The 24,189-nt window shown below is 33.2% G+C and overlaps 1 protein-coding gene across 1 annotated transcript in view; it reads right to left on the bottom strand.

The window, feature by feature from the left end:
* nrm (neuromusculin) overlaps positions 1 to 24,189 on the bottom strand; it is an 851,931-nt gene that overhangs the window by 546,935 nt on the left and 280,807 nt on the right. Inside the window, exon 4 of the mRNA XM_081726627.1 lies at positions 9,129 to 9,283. Within this exon, the coding sequence (XP_081582753.1) occupies positions 9,129 to 9,283 (155 nt within the window). The remainder of the gene's footprint in view (positions 1 to 9,128; positions 9,284 to 24,189) is intronic.

Here is a 24,189-nt window from a genome sequence, read left to right as displayed (position 1 = left end):
AATGAATATCGTAAAACCTGGTAGCTTAAATTAAGAATACATTATTTCATTTATTTGATTTCTAATGGCCATTTTGATTCAAAAGACAATTTCTAACACTTATATGTATTAAATTTTGTAGTGTTATTCAAGAATTCTTCCTACTGTAATGGCGTTATCGCTAGACTTAGTACATCGCATACAAAATCTGACTGTTGTGGAGGTGCAGTAATCAAAGTTTTGACATTGTAAAGAATATTTGTTTAAAATAGTTACCAGAAATTTGTAACTAAATTCTTAATGTTTTCATCGAAAAAACAGATTTTCATATATCTATATATGTAGCTACATCTATCTATCTATATCTTTCTAGGGAGTATCCTGAAAATTTATGTTGAAAATGTGATAAATTTGGACGCCACGAATTTTCTATAAAAGTTCAATCATGTTAAGTACGTGTCAGCATGCACGTACATGAATTGCAGTTAACTTCTGGAAGCACTGTTTGCTGTAAGTAGACCAAGAAGAACAAAGTGCAACGTGGAGTGTTACATCTATGAACTTATAAAGGCATTGTATATATATATATATATATATATATATATATATATATATATAATTATAAACATTTAATGAAAAAACGTTTAAGTGTCTAAATAATGATATAGGTACTTCGAAACTACCATACTAAGTATCATTTTACCCGAATGGGTAGTTGTGTGACTTGTTTCGTACTTTGTGTTTTAAAGTGAAAAAAAAAATGTTGATAAAATCATTGGTACCTTAAAACCTACTTACTCAATTACACACATAGGGAACAAAAATGTTCAACATCCGACGATTATGGTCTAACTACTAAAGAAAATGGAAAATGAAAAACGGAAACGATGATAAAAGAGTTTAGCGAATTAGTAACTGGATGAAACCAGAGAATTCGAAGAAAACCCGTTAATACCGAGTTCGTATATCTAGACATCTAACCAACATTACGTATTGAATTATCGCTGTAGATTGCGATTTGGTCTCAGTTTTTGAAGCAAGTGTAGTATTGATCTAGGTTTCTAGCTATATTTACCTTTTCATTTTATTAAAAATGAAGCTAAACTTTGTCTTTATTTGATTATGGTAGTAATTACAGAAAAATATTTTATATTGCATATGAGTCTTTATAAGATGTTAGTTGGAAGCATGGCTTGATAATAGAGAGAAAAATACCACATTCATTAAAATATTATATATATATATATATTAATATTTGAGGTTTCTGTGAATACAACACGCAAGTAACAAACATTCTACATATACATACATGTATTATATATCCAACATCATAGCTTTATTTTCAGAAGTGCAATATTTGATTTGAGCAGAAAAATGCAATAAAAGCAATTTTAATTATACATGTTTTGCTATCTGTTTTACATTTGAGCTAATGTGTTGACAATCATAATTAATGAAATTTAGCTTTTGGATCAAATTAAATTTTCCACTCAGAAAACTAGATATTTGTCCTTATTTTAATAGAACCGAATGCTATTTCAATGTGAGCCTCAGACATGTATGTAAATCAAGGGAGGATTATCATCGAATTTAATAATATATTAACATTTATTTAATATATGAAACGAGCTCTCTTGTGGCCATGCAGATAGCGTGCACGTCTTTAGTGTGGGAAATCCATATTTGATTCCCGGCGGAGCTCATGAAGTTCAGATTCCACGTTAAGCTGTAGGTCTACGTCTTATATAGCCTCGATACTGAACAGGACGCTAAACTCAAATCCAATCCTATCCAATATATGAAACAAAACGTATCTCCAATCATTTCGTACTAATTTCATACTATAAATGAATATTATATAAAATTTGTTTTATTGTTACCTTTAGAAACTTCCCGCTCAATAATACAAATATGTAACTTCTATATTTTAGTGATAGAATATAATAACAGAGTGTTCGATAACCCTACTAAACTTAACACGAAACACTACGAAGATTCGAGTGTACACAGTATTCTCAAATGTAACTTACTAGGTTTTTAGACGTTGATAATTTAAAAGTGTGGAAAGCAATGCTCAAAAAAGAAAAACATTAATTTTTATATTGACATTGGGTCGAATCAAGGATCTCATTTGCTAGACTCATTTGTAAATGTGTTATCACGAGGAATTGCGAACACTGAAAACTAACCATCAGCCAGATTCCACAACGATCTCCGCAAAACTTGCAGGCCGCAACGCAACGCTGAGAGTGTGATAAGCAACTGAAATTGTTATACTGATTACTGAAACTAAAGCGTAGATTTTGCATTGAGCAAACCCAAATCGTTTCTAGAGCCTTCGAAATGCTGAAAAGTTTAACAAAGAATGCAGAAGACTAAGAATCTTTCCTAAGCCCAAATCTTCTGTATATTTCTTTCTGCTCGGAATATTTACGTTAGATTTCAATAGAAACAGACAGAACGAAGTACCGATACAGAAAATACACATTTAGACTTCGATTCATGCTGAATTAATCAGGTACTTTTGTCACTATTATCAACCAACTGGTCATAAACGAAACTGCTTATATCTATTTGTTAGCACTCCATTTGTTCTGTTATTGTCACTGTTCGTTTAAATAACATAAAATTAATTTAATGTTATGAACAAAATATTCACTAAGTATACACTAGCAATTACAATGTGAACTAGTAATAGTACCACATTGACCCAAATGCATTTATACGGGTGTAGTGTGTAGTTACTTAAATCAGATGATGACGGATAACGGATCTAGGAGACCCAGAGCAAAGTTGGCATATATTTCGAATGGGTACGAGTTATTAATTTATTTCCATATCAATGAACCTATCAGCATTCGTTTCTTTTAGATTGGTACTTTTGTTGAATATTTTTAAAGATTTGATACAGTTACTACTATTTTGTGTTATTTAATATCCATCTAGGGAACTAAATTAACCTTCCTGTATTTTAGATACGCTCAGTGAATAATCTTTTGTTTTTGATCACCTGTATGTTTGAATTCCTTTCTTCATATGATAATTTCGTTTCTTTGTTTCCAGCACACTCAATTTAATGATTCGTATCAAAATAAACATTTCTTCTGTATGAAGATCAATTGTATCTTTTCCCTTATACAGTTCTATATTTTAATCTATTTTCTATTTCTCTCCCCTTATATATGTAAGCTGATTAAAATCTTCAATAACCACACACTATCAGTTATATTCTACTTTTTTTCTTTTATCCACTCAATTTTTGTTTTGATTTAGACCAGTAGAATTTATTGTTAATTTTCCTTTCTTTTTAAACAAAATTTCAAATACCTATTATTTCATTAAGATATCTCCTATTGCTCTCCATTGAATACATTTTTCTATGGTTTTCTTTAATACTCATTCACTATTATATAACATTATGGAGCAGAAAAAAGAAAGGTATTCATAAAATGATATATAAAGACTAAAATGAGAGAATGTGAAACAGAGAGACGACACATACATACTTACTCATACACACAGAGAGAGAGAGAGAGAGAGAGAGAGAGAGAGAGAGAGAGAGAGAGGGATGAAGAGAAATATGAAAGAATTCTCTACTTCTCTCTCTTTACGTGTATGTGTGTGTCTTCCTCTGAATGTCTCTTAAATAATCATCTAACAGCGAGCCCATACACAAACTTTTTTCAGTTCCTTTTTTAATTATAAGCTGAACTCCACCCCTTTGCCCCTCAACCCATGATCCTCAGAGCGGGAGAAAGAGAGAGTTAAGTTAATACGATTACCGAAGTTGAAAGAGGGGCTACAGGGGAAGTATAAACCTACATATTCATTGTTAAGTTTCCAAACTCTCACACCCTTTAGCAGTGAATCAGAGTTGAGCTTTTCAGTTCGAGGACGTACGCATACATATATATACACTACAGAAAGAGATTCTCCATTTGCTCCTACTCTCTCTAACCTTTTCCATTTTGCATCTCCCCGCAACTGATCCCCCATCCACCATATACATTGTACCTACTGCCACCCACTAACCCGTACAGCTGCTGCCCCCTACAACCATTCTCCCGGTTCTGTTACTGTCTGCTGATGTGCAGTAGTGTCCTTCTGACCGCTAGCATTTACAGCGGGACACCAAAAAATGACAAACTCATCTCTTTCTCGCTCTCTCTCTTTTTATCTAGTTGTCTCTTTTTTCTTTTTCTCTCTCTCGTTTTATTTACTTTTTTTAAAGGAAAGGACATTCGAGTCTTTGATGGAGGTGACACATCCAGACCAACATCCAAGGCATACAGAATTAATGCACACAAAAGCAGGGACCGAAAACAGTAGACAAAAGAGATACATAGGAATCCTGCTGTCTCTTAAAAACAGTGGGGAAGGAGAGAGAGAGAAAGAGAGAGGAGAGAGTTCCACTTTGTATTGCACATTAAAATGTATCTGTTTTCCCTCTTGTCATAGCTATGTCGACACCTGAATTTAATACAGCTAAATTAACGACACGGTGTTTCAATATGTCACAGGATTGACATGAATGCTCTAGGCAATGACTATACAATAACACATTTCAACATTCTTTCACCTTTGTATGTGCTATATTTTCCAGCTTCGTCGCTAGAATTTTTTCTTCAACACTTGTACCTGCATATACTTTTTGTACATTTCATTTTTAGTAATGCATTAATAATCGTTTCGCAGTTGAAAGAAAAGCATACTCACATATTTCACGTGAAAATTACTGTTCCTACGAGAGTTATTCATGCTAGTACTGCTTTCAAAGAATCTCTAGCTTTAAATGAACGCAACTAATTTTATCTTTTAAACCCTGCTAATGTCGAATATATTTTTAAATTTTAAATTAATTTCAATATTAAAGTATAATTTACCCATTCATTAAAAAAAATTTTTGTCGATGGAGATAAAACTGTGTGTGTATATATATATATATATATATATATATATATATATTTATATGTATAAGTGCCGTAACAGTTTTTCATTATTGGTTATCAGCAGCAAGCCACTATTAATACTATTTTATCAAAGACATGGAAAACAGCAGAGATTACACATGGAGATACTTTTCTCCAATAAGGACAAGTAATCTTCCTGCGAGCATCTATGAAAAATAGGAAATGTGTATACAGCGAATATAAAACAGTTGTCATCTGAAAACTTTCAGGGAATGTATTTTATTAGTGAATTTAGAATTCTATCACCTATTTTTTATGTAGAGATTACTAATAGTGAAACATAAAAAGGTAATAACTATACATTTACTGTCTTTTGAATAAACTCTACTTATAATGAATGAAAAATATTTTTCTACCAGTGGCTTCTCTTTTATGTCAAGTGCGAACGAGTACCTTACTGGGAATTATGGAAGGCAATTGGATTAAGGCACGAAAGCACGGATATGAGTGCTACCTACAATCACATGACTTACAATAGTATGAGAGCGAAGAAACAAAACAGTCATTTACAAGTGAATGCTCTCTAATGTCAGTTTGCTGTTCTGATGCTCGTCTGTACGCAGAGAGAAAAGGGAGCGGCAAAAATCTTGGATTTAATAAACATAGTACTGATAGACTATATAACATCGAAGTTGTGGTCGATGGTTTCGCAGAGAAACTATTCGTGAAAGTATGATTACTCGTACACAGCTAATATTTATTTATTTTCTACTTCGTCCCTCTTCCCACAATTTCTTTTCCTGTTGTTTTTCGAATGTAAAAGTATCATATACTGACCAGTTGGAAAAGATATAAAATGTGGAATTTGTCAACGTATGCAGTGCTTCTTTTATGGAAAACTACATAGTAGTAGTAGCGATAATTACTTGTTAATTCTACCATATTATAAAGGCGTAGCTTCATCATAAGTAAATTACTTGTACATTATAATTTCTTTGTGGAGTGATTATATAAACGAAGTTCGCCATTTGATTACGTACTAATCAAAGGGATACATGTCAGTAAAAATTCCAAATTGAAATTTTAAATGGATATTATATTTTGTTTGCATCTCCATCGAATAAAATACACAGTTTCAACCAGAACAGTACTTGTCCCTACATTTTTATCACCTGAAAAATAATCTTGCACGTTATCTTATCATAACCCTAGAGAGTTTTTTTCCTTATTGCCAAACACTGTTCGAGGTGGATATGAACCTGTTTGAAACGCAGTTTCTCATTTGTTCTCTGCTATGCTTTATCTTCAGAATATATTCCAGGGACTGCTTAAAAACCCTTTGCGTAAGCCATTACTATATAATATTTATTTTTCATCTCCACCTTTGCTATCAATAATGAAATCTCGAAATTCACACGCAATAAGGAATATTTATATTTCAACGATCATATCAATTTTTATGCACTTCTTGATATGAAGTTACGCTTAAGACAGATGGCAGTTCTTCTGTTTTGATATATAAATAAAAACCGAAAAGTCTACGGTATAGATTTTCTCGTTCAATTGCAATTGATTACGGAATTCATAATTAGCAACCCAAAATCTGTTTTATTTTTAAAACAGCCGCTTTCCAGAGAAAATTGCAATTTTCACTAACGGTGTCTTCCAAATGATATTTCGTATAACGGTGAGGTGGACAGGCAGAAACTCACATGATGGCTCCGAAAATAACGATAAACTCACTAAGAAGTTCCAGACATTGACAGCTTTAATGTCAATATTACAGGAGATCTTGTTCTACTTCACTTTCTGCATTGATTACAATATTTTCTTTTGTTTTTAATAATATACAAATATTCGATCTGACTTTTGATAGATCGTGTGGAATGACTATACTGAAATACAAAATGGACAAAACCGGTGCTTTACTTAGGAGAAAGTAGAACTTCCAGTCTTCGCTCAACAATAAGTTACAGTGAACTGGCGATTTCTCGCGGAATTGGGTACCACGACGACCGCGGATAATCCGCAAAATGACCGGGAAAAGTTATGAATCAATTCGAATATGGTTTTGAACACCTTTTGCTTAGAGTGAGGGGCTCACACATACAATCATGACTTATTAAATTATAAGTAATAGTCTTCTGTACTTACAGGCTTGTTGATGTATTTTTAGAACAAAAAGATCAGTAAACTGTTTCAATTTCTTTGTATTAAAACACCTCTTCCTTTTTTGTGATTAAAATTGCTTTCTTTCTTTTTTTTTTAAAAAAAAGATGTTACACATTTTTTAAACATTATCTTTAAATACTGAAATTTATTGTCGCAAACAAAAATAAGAAAAAAATAAAGGAAGACCGCAGATAAGCTAGTTTACTGTATTTTAATTTGATGGGGTATTGTTAAGCGAAAAATTTCTGAAACAAGTCTAAAATTTGGTATTGAATTGTCGCGCTATGTCTGCTGAATCTATGCAGTCATACAAGTATCCAAAACTTTATTATTATTATTATTATTATTATTATTATTATTATTATTATTATTATTATTATTGTACATTAATTTGCTCTTTCAACTCTTTACGACCTACCTCAAGACACTTCTTCTACCTGCTTTCCAATCAATATTCTATATACTCGTCGCGAATTTTCCACATACGACACATATCTCTTCCAGCGCAGACATTTCGATGTGGTTGCTTGTATTATATTCGGCGAAGTAGAAGTTTGTTTTCTTATCTCCTCAGTTTTTTGGTTGTTGGGCAAAATGGCTAAACTGAATTTTATCTCTGATTTAAAGTAGATGTTTTACATATTTCTACATCTCAGTTTTAACATCTCACATAGATACCCGAACTGAAGTCTTCTTTATCCAAGTTTCCCTTGTACTTCTCTTGAAACAGAACATTTCGGATATCGTATTTTTTTTCTTTTCTACGGTTGTGAAAAACTGCCTTTCATTAATCCTCAAAGTTCAGAATTTCTTTCACTCTCAAACATTCAAGACTTGTTTCTTCTTTTGCCGGAACAACCATTTGCGAAACAGTAGGTCTCATTCTCACATATTTTACTACTTAGAGATCTGTTGGATTTCATTATAATAAGGAACATAGCGTACGTGATGGTCTGTTTCTTGTTATCAACATCAACTCTTTCTCTTCATGTTTTGTTCTCTGAGTCCTATGATGACATCAAAAGACTACCTTCATCAGTGGAGTACTGCACACTTCTCCAAAAGCTGTCGCACAATTCAAGCATCTGAATGTTAGTCGAACCTTAAGTTGCATAAAAAGAACCTTTACTTTGCTGTGAATATTTTCATTAATACTTCGTTTTCGAAAATTTCGAGTTTGTGTACAATTTTCCAACGACGTTTCGCTTAATTACACTGCCAGGCAAAATTACACTTTTATAGTCGTCATTTTTTGTTTAATTCTCCAACAGCCGTCGCAACAATAAAAGTGTTTGCAAATAATAGTAGCATTATTTTCGTCATTAACCTACTTTTTATTTTTCGTGAGCTTTCTTTTTTATTTGCTCCAATTACTCTTAAAATTTTAAATTTATTTATATCGTATGTCTCAAACTTATTGGTTTAATATTTGCTTTGCTTCATCTAGTATTGATCTTAACTGTTTCTGTCCTTCGAAAGCAGAAAATGTATTTGCCGTCTCCTTAAGGTGTTTACGTAAATCTATTGTTTTGTAAAGCGGTTATTTTGAAAGAGAGTACGCATAATAAATATATTATGATGTTCTGGTTTGTATATGCTAAAATGTTCGAATAAGTTTAGTCATTTTGATTACTACAATTTAGGCATCGTTTATAGATTTTGCTGTCAGTAAAAAAAGATTCGTTTTTATTCCAATTACCAGCTCAACTAGTTACAATAAAGAAGATAAATGGGGCATTCAAAACAAAGAAGTACTATTTGACAAGCATGTTTTAATCCCTTTAACGTACAACAGGGTTATAAAGTTAATTCAGTTTATAGCTTCCAAACTGAAGAGTTTTCGGTTTATTTACAAAACACGCAATGATTTTGCTATAATACAATGAGAAAAATGGAATATGTTAGCAATAAGGAAGAAAGACGAAGAGTATAAACCAGTCTTTAAATTTAAACATAATTTATATTGAGAGATAAAATATGAGTTTTACGTACATTTGTGCAATAGTATTCTTTTCTACCACAACTAATTCACATGCACAAGGAAGTATGATGTAAACATGTACTTACTCAAGGTTGTTAGGTTGACAAATTGTACTAAATCACATCCTTCACGGACTTCTAGATAGGTAATTTCACACTTGTACACAGCTTCATCTTCCACAAGAAGTTTGGTAATCTCGAGTGTGGTTAGAGTGGCGTTCGGGTCATAATGGACGATCGTCCTAACAACGAAAAAAACATACAAAAATATATAGGTATCTTTTCAGAGAACGGATATTTTAGAATAAAAACACACTAAAAGTAGTACGTTTTTCCCGAAAGCTCAAGGCATTGTTAATATTCCGTATACACCATGGAAACACAACAAATAATAAAACTTTTTAATTTTTTAAATGAAATTAAGCTCATAAAAGCTAAAATATATTTGGTTATACAAAATATTATATAGACTAAACATATATGCCACCACAACATTTTCCTGAATTTAAAAAATAAATGGAAGAAAATAATAACATCAGAAACCCAGAAAGTAATCAATGAGTTGTTTAACATATTAACAATACTTTTTAAAAGGTAGAAGACATTTGTGATTTCATTCTTTTGCTTGCTGGTTTCCTTTTCCTCAATCAGTCAGACTCTCTGATTGTTTTTGCAGAATCAATCCACATTTCAAGTATATTATGAATGAGAATTCTCGTAATTGAAGGTACCTTTATTTATTTAGAAAAAAAGCCAATCACTATGTAAATTGGAATTTGGAGTGTGGAATGAACCCTTCTTTATGGGTAGATGCTCTAACACTGACCTACTAGCAACATCAACAGTTTCTTTATTCGTTACTTCCTGCTAAACTTGTCGCTGATACTTTAAATTGTATTCACCACACAAGCGATAACCGCACTTAAAAGTCCTCTACCGATTCAGAAACCGCCCAAAACTAACTAATTTTATGTATTGCACCATTCGAAAAGCTACTAAGAACTAAATAATGTAAAACTGTTAATTTCTTTCGTAATGGTAGTAGAAAAGGTAGTTTTGGATCAATGATTATAAAGGGTGGACCATTTATGTTGATACGCCCTTATATATTTTAAACTGATGGATGAAATACGCTGAAACTTTGTACCATAGAAATATTGGCAGGGAGATTTGTTGGGTATACTCTGTTATACTATAAGCTTTCATTTTTCTCAAAAAACAATGCATCAGATTATTACATATTTTAAATCTACATATACAAAAAAAAGAAAGAAAAAGAAAAACCTCACACAATTACACACTTGTTATGCAGTGATGCAAACTAAGAACGCAACAGTATCACACATAGTGAAGACCAATCAAGGTTTGGAGCGTTCTACAACAGTAATTCTACGCAATGGCATGGACGTCGTAATGTGCACATCCAAAGTCACTTAATATCGAATACTACGGTCATCATATGACGTATTTCCCGCAAGTACAAACAAACTTACAAGAAAGTTATAGGAACTTTCAAGAATATATCTGATTTATTTTGTTTCTGTATCATTACAATACTTTTTAGTAGGTCTAATTACAATAAAATCTCGGAATTACATAATTTTAAGCAGTGTTGTTACTTTAACAATTTTAACATTTATCCAAATAGATTTTAGATATCAAATTTCTGTAAACGGCATTGTGATCTTCACTATATTGAAAACCATCCATCCAATTGGATCAGTTTTTATCTAAGAATTTTTTGGAAATAAAATATTTTGTAAAAAACATAGTTCCATGTAATTTTTCTCCTATTCATTCGAAATCCAGCATATCATGATCATAGTGTTAGACGCTAAAGTACTGTGGATATGCTCCGTCTCATTTGTGCTTTTGCTGCTTTAGAAGCCACTAACATTTGGATATTCATGATACTGTAGGGTTTTTATTTTGCCACAATGCATGAAAAGTGTAATATTGCACATTTTCCATTTCATGTAGATCTAAAATATCTAATAAACTGACGTAGTGACATCTTTATGCTGGGTTTGCAACACCGTTAACCTTATAGCATCACAGAGTATACCAAACGATGTCCCACTGCAGATATTTGTATGATATAAAATTTTAGTATCTATTGTTAATTAGCTCAAATTTACAAGGTGTATCAAGGTGAATGGTCCACTTTGTATATGGTGGAAATCGGCAAATTTTCGTGAATCGTGTGCGTGCGTTTTCTCGAGGTTTTCCCGTTTCCTCCCACTTTCTTCATTCCACTATTTCCTTCCTTTCTGATCAGCACTGTCTCCGTTAGCCTAGCCGGCATAACTGTGGGACGTAAAACTTAGAGATTTCATTTTATTTCATTTAATTTTGTTGAAAACCATAGTGACAAAGTATACAACAGGAATAAATTAATTATCACTTGTGGGTTTGCAATTGGAGATAGTACTGTATTGTAAAGCCATCACTATCATTGCTTTATTAAATAAAATTAAAATTATTAGAACTGTTGTTGAGAAAACTACATAACAATGAACATACTCTATCCTTTGTCGATTTTCCAAAAAAATATCGCTGTATGGTAGAGTTATGGCAAAAGGCAATTGCTTTATGAATTACAAAGAAAGTCGTTAGTGTTGTGTTTAAGTAAAACTTCACCTTTTGTAATCAGTAAGTCACTCTTATTTGTAAATGTATAAAGATTAGCACAATACCCGTTCTTCGCACGGGGATAATACGTTTCATTTTGCACACAAAGGGATTTGGATTTAAGCGGCATCGAACGTGTCACTGTTTATCTCCGCGACCCAGAAAACTATGGATCCGTCGCTAATTATATGTCGTTTTAAACTATCTTCCTCTCCCCCTAGTTGCATCGTCAAGTAAAATGATAAAAAAAAACATCCTTGGCACAAACCTCATCTATGTAGCAAATTTGATTGAGATCGGTCTCGTGGTTCAAGAGTAATTAAATTTTATTTACTTTTATATACGATATCTCCTCCCCTGCATTGTACTGTCAAAGTGAAATGATAAAAACCATCCAAGGTGAACCTCATCTATGTTGAAAATTTGATCTTGATTAGTCGGGTGATTCAAACGGTGCATACTGACTTTCAATTTTATATCAGTTATCTAGAAACCTAGAATTTTAATTTCGATTTCCATTCTTGAATAGAGTGGCTATTAGAACCCTGCACACATAGCCGGACTTTCTAGCAATTGCTATTCTCGATATGTTAGGATCATGAGACGTACAAATGTTATGTTGGCAATTGAATTTTTACTGCGTTTGTAAGACGCTTTTAACATCTACAATTGCTAGAAAATCTAAATTTACAAGAAAAATGGAGAAGTACACAACTAGACTATTGTTTTTGTTATACGTTTTGAACTATTCTGAAATATTATTTGGATTTTTTTCATAAGGCAAATATTGCTTTGACAGTCAAGAACGAAAAAAAAACTTGGAATATTGAAGAAGAAACCTGACATTTATTTCATTTTCTATGCTGCTCTATTTCTCCCGTTATATTTATTCCTGTTATTGAAATTGCTTCTCTAACTTCTCTTCGATTGCCAGAAAGGTATATACACAGCAGAAGATCTGAAAGGATATATTTTTTCTCGAAATGCACGTCATCACTCGTCCAGATGGTTTGTGTTCCTAGGGTGAGCGCCGTGAACTATTTAATGTTTTAAAGCGGTTGGTAGCAACAGGCTCCCTCGCCGTTTGCACGGACCGCGCCGCAAATGACACTCAAGTGACCACACTTCCTCGCACACACGCGCATTCACCAACCCTTAACGAAAAAAAAGTACAGGAAACACGCAGGGGAAGAAAGAATTTTAAACATTCCTGAACGAAGGAACTAAAGAAGAAAAAAGAGAAACGTGAATACGTTTGAAGTATTCCTTACTTAAAGGTGAAAATGTCGTTGAAAATGAGACACAACTTACATCTTAAGAACAGAAGAGAACTGATAAACCCCAAAATTTTTCACAGTAACGCTATTTTTTTTTTTAAAAAAGTTAATAATATAAACATATATATTAAAATGCATTTGTGCGAAATCATTTAACAAGAACTTTTAAAATAATATTTACATTTATTATTATTTTAATTATTTAAAATAATATTTTGTTATTATTATTGAGTATTCTGCCTTTTGGCAGGTCTTGGGACTAATGATTTTTTCTTAATTTTAAGTTAGGGCCTGGAATTGTTTCTTCCACGTTTCTCAATCTCGAGCTTCTTCTTTTAAGTCCTAATGTTTTTTTCTATTTTTCGAATCATCGATCAGTTGTGGTCTTCCTATTCCTCGTTTTCTTTCCTTGTTTCCTTCTATGTTGGTATGAAGAAGACAAGATGTGACCCTTTCAATTTTCCTTCCTATAAAGGATGTTGGCTAAAAGCTTCATCTTCTGTCCTATCTGTTTTAAAACATCTTTGTTTGTTTCTCTCTGTCCATTTCATCTTCTTTATTTTCCTCCAACACCACATTTTGAAGCTCTCTAAATATTTCTTCTCTAACTATCGTAATGTCTCTGAACCATACAGTCAAATGTTCCATATTAGAGATGGTTAATTCCGGGATTTCTACTTTCCAGAATCCGGAAAGTAAAATCGGAAAAAATCCGATTACGGAAATATTTCGAAATTCGGAAAAAATCTGGAATTTATAAAATTCCGATTTTTTTCTAAATTCCGGAATTTTTCGGAAATCCAGAATTTTTCCAAAATCCGGATTCCGGAAAATTTTGGCCATCCCTACTCCATTTGACCAACTTCTTCTTTAATCCAATATTAAGCCTGCTAGTTAAGAGTGATCTTTTCTTGTTGAATGATTGTTTGGTTATGGCAATTCTTCATCTGATCTCTTAGGTGCAGTAAGCGTTACTCGTCAAAAAGATGTAAATAGTTACAGTATCTATCGTTTTCTCTGTTAAAGTTGTTTCTGTTACACTGAAATATCAAAATACTATACCTATTACATTTCCTAATCAAAACTAGAAGGGTTTATCAAAAGAATAAAATACACTTTTGTTAGACATGAGAATAATATATCATCCGAAATTACAATAAAATGCTGCAGATTTGACATTAGTGAATAATGTTCTATCACAAAATTAAAATGTATCTATATTGACATAACAGATCGTATTTCGTAGTATTGTACATATTTTCAATGTTAGATCACAAACTAATAGCTTAATGCTTTATTTACATGAACTATCTTGTCCGCACGTATTAATTAATTTTATGGATCCATGATTTAATTACTTATTTTCAAGAAGGAAAGAAATATATTTACGTCGTATCCTCGTTACACGTTAACTTATGAACTGCTCTATTAAGCCGAACGGTTTTTCTATGAACTTTCGAGAAGAAAATTTATAATTTCTGTTCAAGTTTCAGCATTGAAAATATACAACAGATATATTATTTCTTCTATATCTGTACCTTACCTTAATAATGATATATTGTGTTGGACGCAAGACAAGGAACAAAAACCTTCTGCCATATAGAGTTAATGATCCACTTCACATTGAATGATCATTGTGACTCATATTTACGTCTATGAATGAATAGATCAGTAACATATAAGATGATGTGTGATATAGTTAAGGTTTCAGGTACATTGGTGTATGTGTTAGTCACATATTATGAAACTAAGTAATTCCTAAACATCTAATTGATTATCTTTTGTACTTCAACTTCATGAAAATTGTCCTACGCACCAACAATACACTATTGTAATTCAGTTATAAATGAGAACTGTTATTATCACCTCTTTTGATGGAAAATAGTCTCTTTACTTAACTAATTCCCTCCTTCTGGATCATTATCATATATTCTTAAGTTTAATTACTGTGACCCAATCATGAATTCGGTAAACTAATTTCATATTACATATTATATATGTTTCATTGGAATTTGCTGCTTTATTATTTCGGTGAATTTCGCATGACTCAATGATAAGAGTTAAAGATACGTTGTTTAAAACTGAATAATGTTTGGGGATCAGTAATCAAGCATTTGCATGAATTTTCTTAATTCTTAGAAGATACATTGATCTTGATATATCATCATGAAAATTTCACATTTAAACTTATGAAACCCCCCTTTTAAAAGATCTTCTGGATGTTACTCTAAGCTTAAATCGCCTACAGCATGGAAATCATGAGTTTGACACATTGTTTAAATTCTACATAAAACAACAGATCTATATGAATACCTAAACTGGTCAGTGGCTAACGCGACCTTTCTGATCGTACACGTCCACGTTTAATTCCTGGTAGGAATATTTGTCGCGAAAGCGAAATAGTAGATCCGCTTTCACATTAAACAACACATTATTTATTAATTTATACTTTCTTTGTTTCATTACAATTAATTGTTAGGTATTTGGTCAATAGGTTCCTTTTTCCGTTCCATGCAGCCTCGGCGTTCAGAGAAGAAGTTAGATGTTAATCCCAGCAATCAATAGGTGCACGTTTCATGTAGTTTCCATGATGATTTTTTAAAGAAAGTATAAACATTCAGGATCTTTAATAACTTAAAATGGAATGCATATTAAGACGAAAAGTCGGGTCAAGATCTAGATATTACAGGTGTCACCTCATCACATTACTTGTGAAACTGAAACAGAAGGTTGATTTGAGTTGATATTGAGTTTAACGTCCCTTTTAGCAGAGAATCTACATGAGACGGGACTTACTGATTAATATGGAATCCGAACCACATGAGCTAACTACATCCGGTCACTTTCTTAAAAAAATAATTGAGTGTAAAATAGTAAAATTTGTGTTACTCAAAAATTTAAAACTACTGTACTCTACTAAGCTTGTTGACAAAATATTTTTAAAACATTATCATCAATCAACTCTTGACTTGACTACAGTTTAAACGGATATTAGACTTAATGATTTTTTAAAACACAAACTCATATTAACCGACTACTACAATGTTTCATTTATGCCGAATGATTGGACTCAAATTTATTTGTCTTGGCCCTGAGAACATTATAAGCGAAATGTGCTTTAATTCTAAGGAAAACTGTAATGATGATAACGAAAGAAAGTTGCATGATGGAGGAAGTAGGATAAAACGGAATTACAGTACAGCGTCGATTATCCGAACGTCGGTCAACCGAACGACCGCTTAACCGAACTGTGTACTCGCTCGCACCTGTTACTCTCCCACCCTACCCTCCATCATCCCCCTCACTCCCAAACCAAGTTTCACACAGTAGTCGCCGCACTGAACCACCGCTGGCGGAACATTGCTTCTAATGGGGCCTTCATAAGGCGCTGCTGACCGGCCAAGCCGCCAGTCGCTGTGTTTCAACAATCAGTACACTTCTGTCGGTTTGGCACTGGCTGTAGAAGTACAGTCCAGTACAGTGCAGTACAGTACAGTACAGTACAGTACAGTTCGATTATCCGAACAAACCAGTTTTCCGAACACCCATGTCCCCCAATTACTTCGGATAATCGACGCTCTACTGTACTTTGAAAAATCTCATGCAGTCTGTGTTTGTCCACCTCAAAGCTCATTCGGTGGGAGACAAGTAATTCATGTAATCTAATCAAGAATCACATTGTGATAAATTAAATTTACTACACATGAGACTTAAGTTGTAAACATGTTTTGTCAATACAAGAAATTGGATACTTAATTGCTATTCGAAGCAATGCTTAGTATGGTATGAGCAAGAATTTTATATATAATAAAATTTATATTCATAATATATTATTAGGAAGGTTAGGGGTATTGAATGTGTTAAAATATATAATTTATAATTAATACAATATTGATACAAAGAATATACTGTAATTATTATGCTTCATCAGCGTTTCTATCGGTTTCTTCGTTGCAAATTAGAATATCCTGCTTAGAATATTGATCTAGTCAGTAGCTACAGTACTATTGTTTTCCTCCTTTTTCATTGTTATTTGAGAAGCATCTCCCAACAAGCGAAACAAAATCTGTGAAATGAAGCAAGCAACTTTAAAATGCTTTTAATCTCTACATTACAGTAACAGCAGCTAGCAGCTATTAGTATTGATGAAGCAATATGTGGGTTGTCCAATAATGTTAAAACATCTGCGAGATTAATGCGAGAAACAACGAAGGGTGGATTTGGAAATAGAAATGAAAAAGGAGAATTTTGTATCAACAATTTTTTATCATCTACATTTTGCCACATTGAGAACAAATATTTTCATTTTCGGATACTTTTTGCACTGCGTTTTCTTTACGATTAGAGTATAGTGAAGGTAAATGAAGCTTATATGAAAAAATATTACTACGTATTTGTATGTAATTCAAACAACGAGGAACACAAAACCTATTAGCTAATAAGATATATACATATTTGAATTTTATACAGTATGGTAATTAAAACGTAAAGCTGTTTTTTTATTATCATAAAACAGATTCAAACAGTATATTAAAGTTTAGTATTTTAATTCAGGGAATAATAGAAACTAATTTTTCGACATAAATGTAAACAGTATAAATTGGTGGTCCTTGGTTTCAAGCAATATAATGAGCTTGCGACAGTACGTTGCTATGCCACTTCCAGTGAGTTTAGAAATAATATAAATTATATTTTATACACTACTATGTATCAAAAAGTGATACTTAGTTATTTCTGATGTAGACAGAATAAATCTTGAAATTATCTACAATATGATACCACAAACATTTATGCTGCTATTAAATTGATTCTTGTTTGAGTTATTGCTCCCCTTCTTTTCCTCCAAAAATGACAAAACATTATACCACTCTAACCAAGGTGCCCAGGGGGAGGCAAGTATTAGCGACATTAGCGACATTTTGCGGTAACTATTCTAAAAATTATATTGGGTTTTCGATCTTTCGAAGTACAATTTCCTCTAGGGGGGCAATTGCCCCACCTTGCCCCCTGATGGACGCCCTTAGCCCTAACTCCTTCAAATACTTAAGGGTTGTACAGAGACCAACTCAATAATTAAATTTATGTAACTTCTCAGGCATGCAACCAAATTAAACAAATAAGCCTGTAGAAGATATAACACAAATTACCATATCGTATTTCGTATTTTAAAATCGGGATATATTGGTTACTTGTTTGGCTTGGAATTTGTCGTTTATTTTCGGCACTAATGTTACGTAAAACATGGACATAGGTACAGCTTGACGTGGAGCTCGAAACACGTGAATTAACACTGGGACTCAAACCTGCGACTTCCACACGAGCATATGCTAACCACCTAACCACGAAAGAGCTTTGAGGGACATATATGTATCATGTAAAAAAAAAAAAAAAAAAAAAGCGCAACAACACAATACGTATGTGGAAATGGTAGGTTATAAAGTTTATGCAGTGACGTAGATAAGGAGAGGGGATATATTTTCTCCATCGGCCTGATTGTTCGGACATTTTCGTTAGATTTTAGTTTCGAAACCAAAACAAGGTAAGCCAAAAATGTATAAACCTCGTTACCGACAGCATAGCTTACATAACTGTTCATAAACAGTAACTTCTTAATACTTGAAACAGCATTGAAAATAATTCAGTTTGTAGAATATGTTTTATTATTTTGGTTAATAATCTAGTAAGTTTCTGTGAAAATCGAGGGATTGCAGGGACCAAGAAATCAAGTTCCTGCAGCATATACATACATGTACAATGTTAGAATTGAAGAATTTATATAAAATATGTACAATACTAATGCCTTCACATGTGAACAAATTCAAACTAGAAACAACGATTTCGATTTGTGAGATTTTCTTTCTTTAAATCAGGGAAAACTAATTTTCCTTCACTTTTATAAATCAAATTTGGACGGTTTTTCGTGCTTATAGCTGCAAATAAGACGATTGATCCATGAAAAGTTAAGATCAATAATAGCTGTTTTACAATCGGCTCATCATCTGAGCTGATTGTCCCGTGCCATCTGAGCTTATTTAATAAGATAATACGTATCAAAGTTAATAAATAACTATAGAAATCAGTCAGTTAAGAAATAATGATAGACATTTATACTCAGTTGAAAACTACGTGAAACACACCATGTTTCTCGAAGTTATTCGCAGGTAAAATTGCATCTTTAAGCTATTATAGAATTTTATTGCTAAAATCTTTAACTAATCACTAGTATCTTACAGAATGCTACAAGTAAGATTCACTCGAGCAGAGAAGAAAACGTTTCAAAGCTCTTTTGTAAGTGTAAGATTATAACTAACAATATCAGAAACTTCTCACAAGAACGATGTACATCACTGTGTCATAATACCTTCGATTGTCTCTAAGAATAGCCATATCAAAGATAATAAGCCTCACCTGATTATGTTTAACTTAATAGAGAAAATAACTTCCATAAAAACTAGCATGTTAAATTTTATGTCCATGTTTACTGCAAATTAGCTTTTGTTTCGCTTAGACTCAACTTTAGCAGAAGTTCATTCTCACATGATAATATCTACCACTACGAATCCACAGATAAGTAATATGGTCGATATTACGATTTTACATGTGAGACTAGAGAACACGTGATACATAGATTTTATTTCCTTTTTTATTGTTAGACAGAAATGAAATTAACTGAAATAGAACATAACAAAGTTCTTGTTACAAACACAATTTTGATTATTTTATTCGAAGAAAATGGCTGTGAAAATTCAAGCCTTTAAAACTTTGGTATACATTTAATTCTGTATGAAATGAAAATATCGTGAATGCGTTGAGCTCTCCCATATTAAATTGCTGTAACTCAAGAAGCCGTAACGTATAGTACAGAGGAGATTTTGGACTAAACAACATGATTTCTGCATACGTGCAATCAAAGATGATCATATGAATATCGCGTGTAATTTCTTTAATTGAAGTTTCCTCACTTTGCCTGTGTATTGCACAGTACGCAACAAAAAAACCTGCAACATGAACATGTAAGTTTATTGTGAAACGACGAAGTCCTTTGCTCTAAAATAAGTGTGCAGGGGAGGACGCCGTGGTTTTTCCTGGCGTGATTCGTGCCACCTAGACGTCATGTTGATTCCCTACGCTGTTAGGCGTAGACTCACAATAAACTTATATGCTCATGTTGCAGGTTTTTTGCTGCGGACATAGACAAATAACTCTATGAGTTTTTTTTTTTTTTTGCTTCGATGATAATATTAGCATAAACAAACTAATACACTTGTATACCTAGATTACGATTTTAAACAACATGTTCTAATAGAGATATGCATAAAATAGAAACTAGAATTATAATTTAAACTGTTCTAAACATTTTCATTACAATTTCCAATTCAAAAAGGAGAAAAAGAGGAATCCATAAAGTATTGCTATCACGTCATAAATTTACAAATCCTAAACTAGTGAAGGGATTTTAGTGAGATATAAATCAAGTATTTCATGTCATGGCGGATATCGTTCACATTTGATATCACTCTCTATGTTAAAAAAAAAAAAAATTATATGTAGATTTATTATGCATACACTCCCTCGCGAATCTATTGCTCTATTTTTCAATATAGCTGCTCCTATTTATTGCTCATAAAAGCTCAGAAAAATGTTTTCCTGCTCTCTTTTCTATATTTTTTCTTTGCTTGTTTAAAAGGTTACTGATCTGAAAATATTCATATAACCAACGAGTAAAAATTAATTGTCTAACAAAGTGTTCGATACCATCCCAACACAATATTTTAATACACAAAACAGTCCTTCTAAATTATTCGATGGTTTTTATAGGATTTACAGCGCCGCTGTTATTGTCACTATTCAATCTTCAATACACAGAAAAAAGAGATATAGAAGTCTATAATATGGTGATAAAATAGTACAATCATTGTAACTACACTACTATTAAACACTATATAAGTAATGTATGCCATTATGTATGTACGTATGTATGTGTGTTGCTTCTGAGAGGTTGGATATAGAGAGAGCAAATATGTAGCCTAGGCAGTGTATAATGTAAGTGCTTGAAGTATGCCACTCGAATAGTATTGAAATTGGGGTTAAATGAAATTGATTTGCAAATCTAATGCAACGGAAACTTCTGTCTATAGTTTCAGCAGTATTTTCTTTAAAAAAAAAAGTGGGGGAAAGGAGGGAGGAAAGCATCCCATAGAATATATGTCTGTGTGCTGTTCATGCTGCCTTAACAGTAGTTTTAATGAACCTCCGTTGACGTTTGTCCTGCAAACAATAGAAACCTTCATTAGAGATTTGTGCCCATCATGCGTGTGTCCCGTGTTTACAAAGTCACTACTCTCGATAAAGCTCCCAGATGACCCTTCGCTCCCCAATCCCCTCTGTTTTCCCTATCTTCCAAACTCATCACCCCCCTGGGATGTTTCTAAGTGTCATCAACTATTCGCATTTTTACGAACGAAGAGAAAGAGAGAGAAAAGGGACACCACACTCATTACAATATCGGACATTAAATGTAATAACAGTTTTTTTATCTTTCCGTTGGTTGTTGCGTTCATTAGAATTAAATGTTTGTATTAAGGGAAGTACAACTCTATTCATTATTTATCAATTTTCTTCTGAAATAGAAATTGACAGTAGTTTGATCGTATTCTCTCGCTGCAATTATCCGTTTTAGGTTCTTTAATTTTCTCTGATCAACAGCCTGATCCGCAACTGGGATTTTCTGAACAAGGTAGTGTAAATCCTAATTCATAATCTGCATGTTCACACATTCATAACCTGAGGGTGAAAGTATATTTCCGCACAATCGCGCACTTCATTGGTTGTTTCACCAATAAATACCAAGTTATTCATATGGTAACAAGTAACATCAATACATGTTGAAACCACAGAGAGCCAGTGATTGTTCTAGGATAACAAGACATTCGAATACAGAATAATGAAGTACCGCGCAATAAGCTGCTACTGACCTAGTAGGCCCAATAAACACATTTAGTTCGACTGACTTAAAAACAAAACATGGGATCTTCCAGTACATTCATGTTCCTTCGAATGTAGTGTGAAAACTGGCAGAGATTCCAGTGCTAAGAAATGTATCAATGTAGGACATGCACGTGGGAGCAAGTCACAGCCTCAACGCGAAATAACCATCAGATCAGGAAATCGGCCATAGAAACCACTGGACACATGCCAATTATCATAGATGACAACGGTCACTGCAACCACATATATTAGAGAAATTCCTCCTACAAGCCACGTTCATGTTCAGTTATAGCCACCACATATCATAGCAACAACATTACACAGAAAATTCAAAGTTGGTCATATAAGCCATTGGTGACTGACGCCAACGAACACGGGACGACACACATGTACGTGGAAGTGTCAGACTTTTTCATGCATAGTTAGTAGTTTTTTTCTTTCTTTAGTTTTCTCATTCATTTGGAAGTAATTTGTGATTGAAGTTCTACTGTTAGACTGGTAAATGTGGAGATTTGATTTGATTTGCATCATCAATTGGCGTCGTTCAGTTGCAAAGAGTAACCAATCTGTGCTAGATGGTAACTACTAGATAGTTTTGGGTTATTCCGATTCTGAGTAAGGCGAAGGTGGAGATCCCAGTGAGTGTATCTAATGGATAAGGTGAGATAGCGACAATGTGTATGAGCGTAACAGATTTGTTTACATCGTTACTGGCTCCAGAAGAATATCAACTGGAAGTACTAATGTAAACTTAGCTCGAAATCTCCTTTTTGTTAACCTCAATCATAGGTTTGTGGGCAACATGGAATTTTAAAACTTTCGTCTCGCTTGGGAGAGCTGTTTTAAGGAAACAAGAAATAGGAATAGCTCGAAATAGGAAATTGTTAATAATATTTTATGACATTAGAATATGCTTTTTACAGAGCAACGTGTAGTCCAAATATGGATACACATGCATTCTATATCTCTATCAGCACAATGGAAGGAAAATAGAAAGCTATTAACTACTAATAGAATAATCCCTTTTAAGGTATTACGATACTATTTCTGCAAAAAAAAAAAAACTCTCGTAACACTGCATATATGTAACTCCGGTATTCAATGGCCTCTATGACCAATGCTGTCAGTAACCAGTACTTGCTCTGACCAGTGGCTTGATGAGCAATCTTCAATTTTGTGAGTAGTGTGGCTGCTATGACGTGTGACGGCTATGACCGACGTGACCTAGAACCGTCCACACAATGCAACAACTGCACATTGTATTATTTACATAATAACACTTAATACAGTACAGGACAAAGTACAGAGGAAATACAATTTTCAAGCAGTGATCAATATGGATGTATCCGACAATATGTGGCGTGATGACTTCATAATCATTAGGTTGTATGACAGTATACTAATGATAATTCCATTATTACATCAACAGAACAAATAATATACTCTAGCATGGTGTACTGACTATAGTGTATGAACTGTGAACTAATAAAGATATACTACTCTTATGAGACTAGTTTAAGCTCTTTTTTAGGGTGTCTCAGGTGATACAATTCTAAGAATATTAGTCTAGGAAAAAAACTCGGAGTGATTGTAACCTGCATGCCTGGCCATACACAGTTCGCCTTGTAAGCGAATTCTTAGAAACACAAGATATCCCGTATTGAGCATTGGCCGCAAAATCGCCGTACCGAAAACTCTTTCATGTTCTTGGATGAGTGGTTTTCTAAAGTTATCTTCATTTGCAAATTCGTCTAAAGCTTCGATAGCATTCATGCAAAAAGGAGACACGACGTCACAGCAAACAGCTAGATAGTTATTAAAGATGCTGGTTCGCTGTGTTCCGAGTAAGTCATCATTTATCCATTACAGACATTACTTGCTTAACATTGGTAATCTGAGTTTCTAGCGCACGTGGCCTTTTGTGGACGGGAGCAAGATGCCAAGATAGGTGTGAACGAACAGGTGGCCTTTTCTATTGTACAGAGACCACTTTCGGTTAAGATCGCAGTCCAGAAGAACTCCTCAGCTACATCTATTTCTCATCATTCCTAAGAAACCAACAAGATGCAACCTCTATAGAGTATCATGTTTTAACAATGCGATGATAGTTCGATAATAACCTGTGATTCTTTGTACGTGACATCTCAGTACGTATATGCATGTGACTTAGTATTTTATGACTGTGTTCATTATAAAGAAAAGTTATTTGGGAAATCGTCAATTGCTGTGGAGCACCAGTAAGACTAAGTGAA

This window comes from Thermobia domestica, chromosome 9, assembly GCF_964235325.1.
Source record: "Thermobia domestica chromosome 9, izTheDome1.hap1.1, whole genome shotgun sequence".
Classification (NCBI taxonomy): Eukaryota; Metazoa; Arthropoda; class Insecta; order Zygentoma; family Lepismatidae; genus Thermobia; species Thermobia domestica.
The sequence above is the reverse complement of the archived record's forward strand: the minus strand, read 5'-3'. Positions and strand labels throughout refer to the sequence as shown.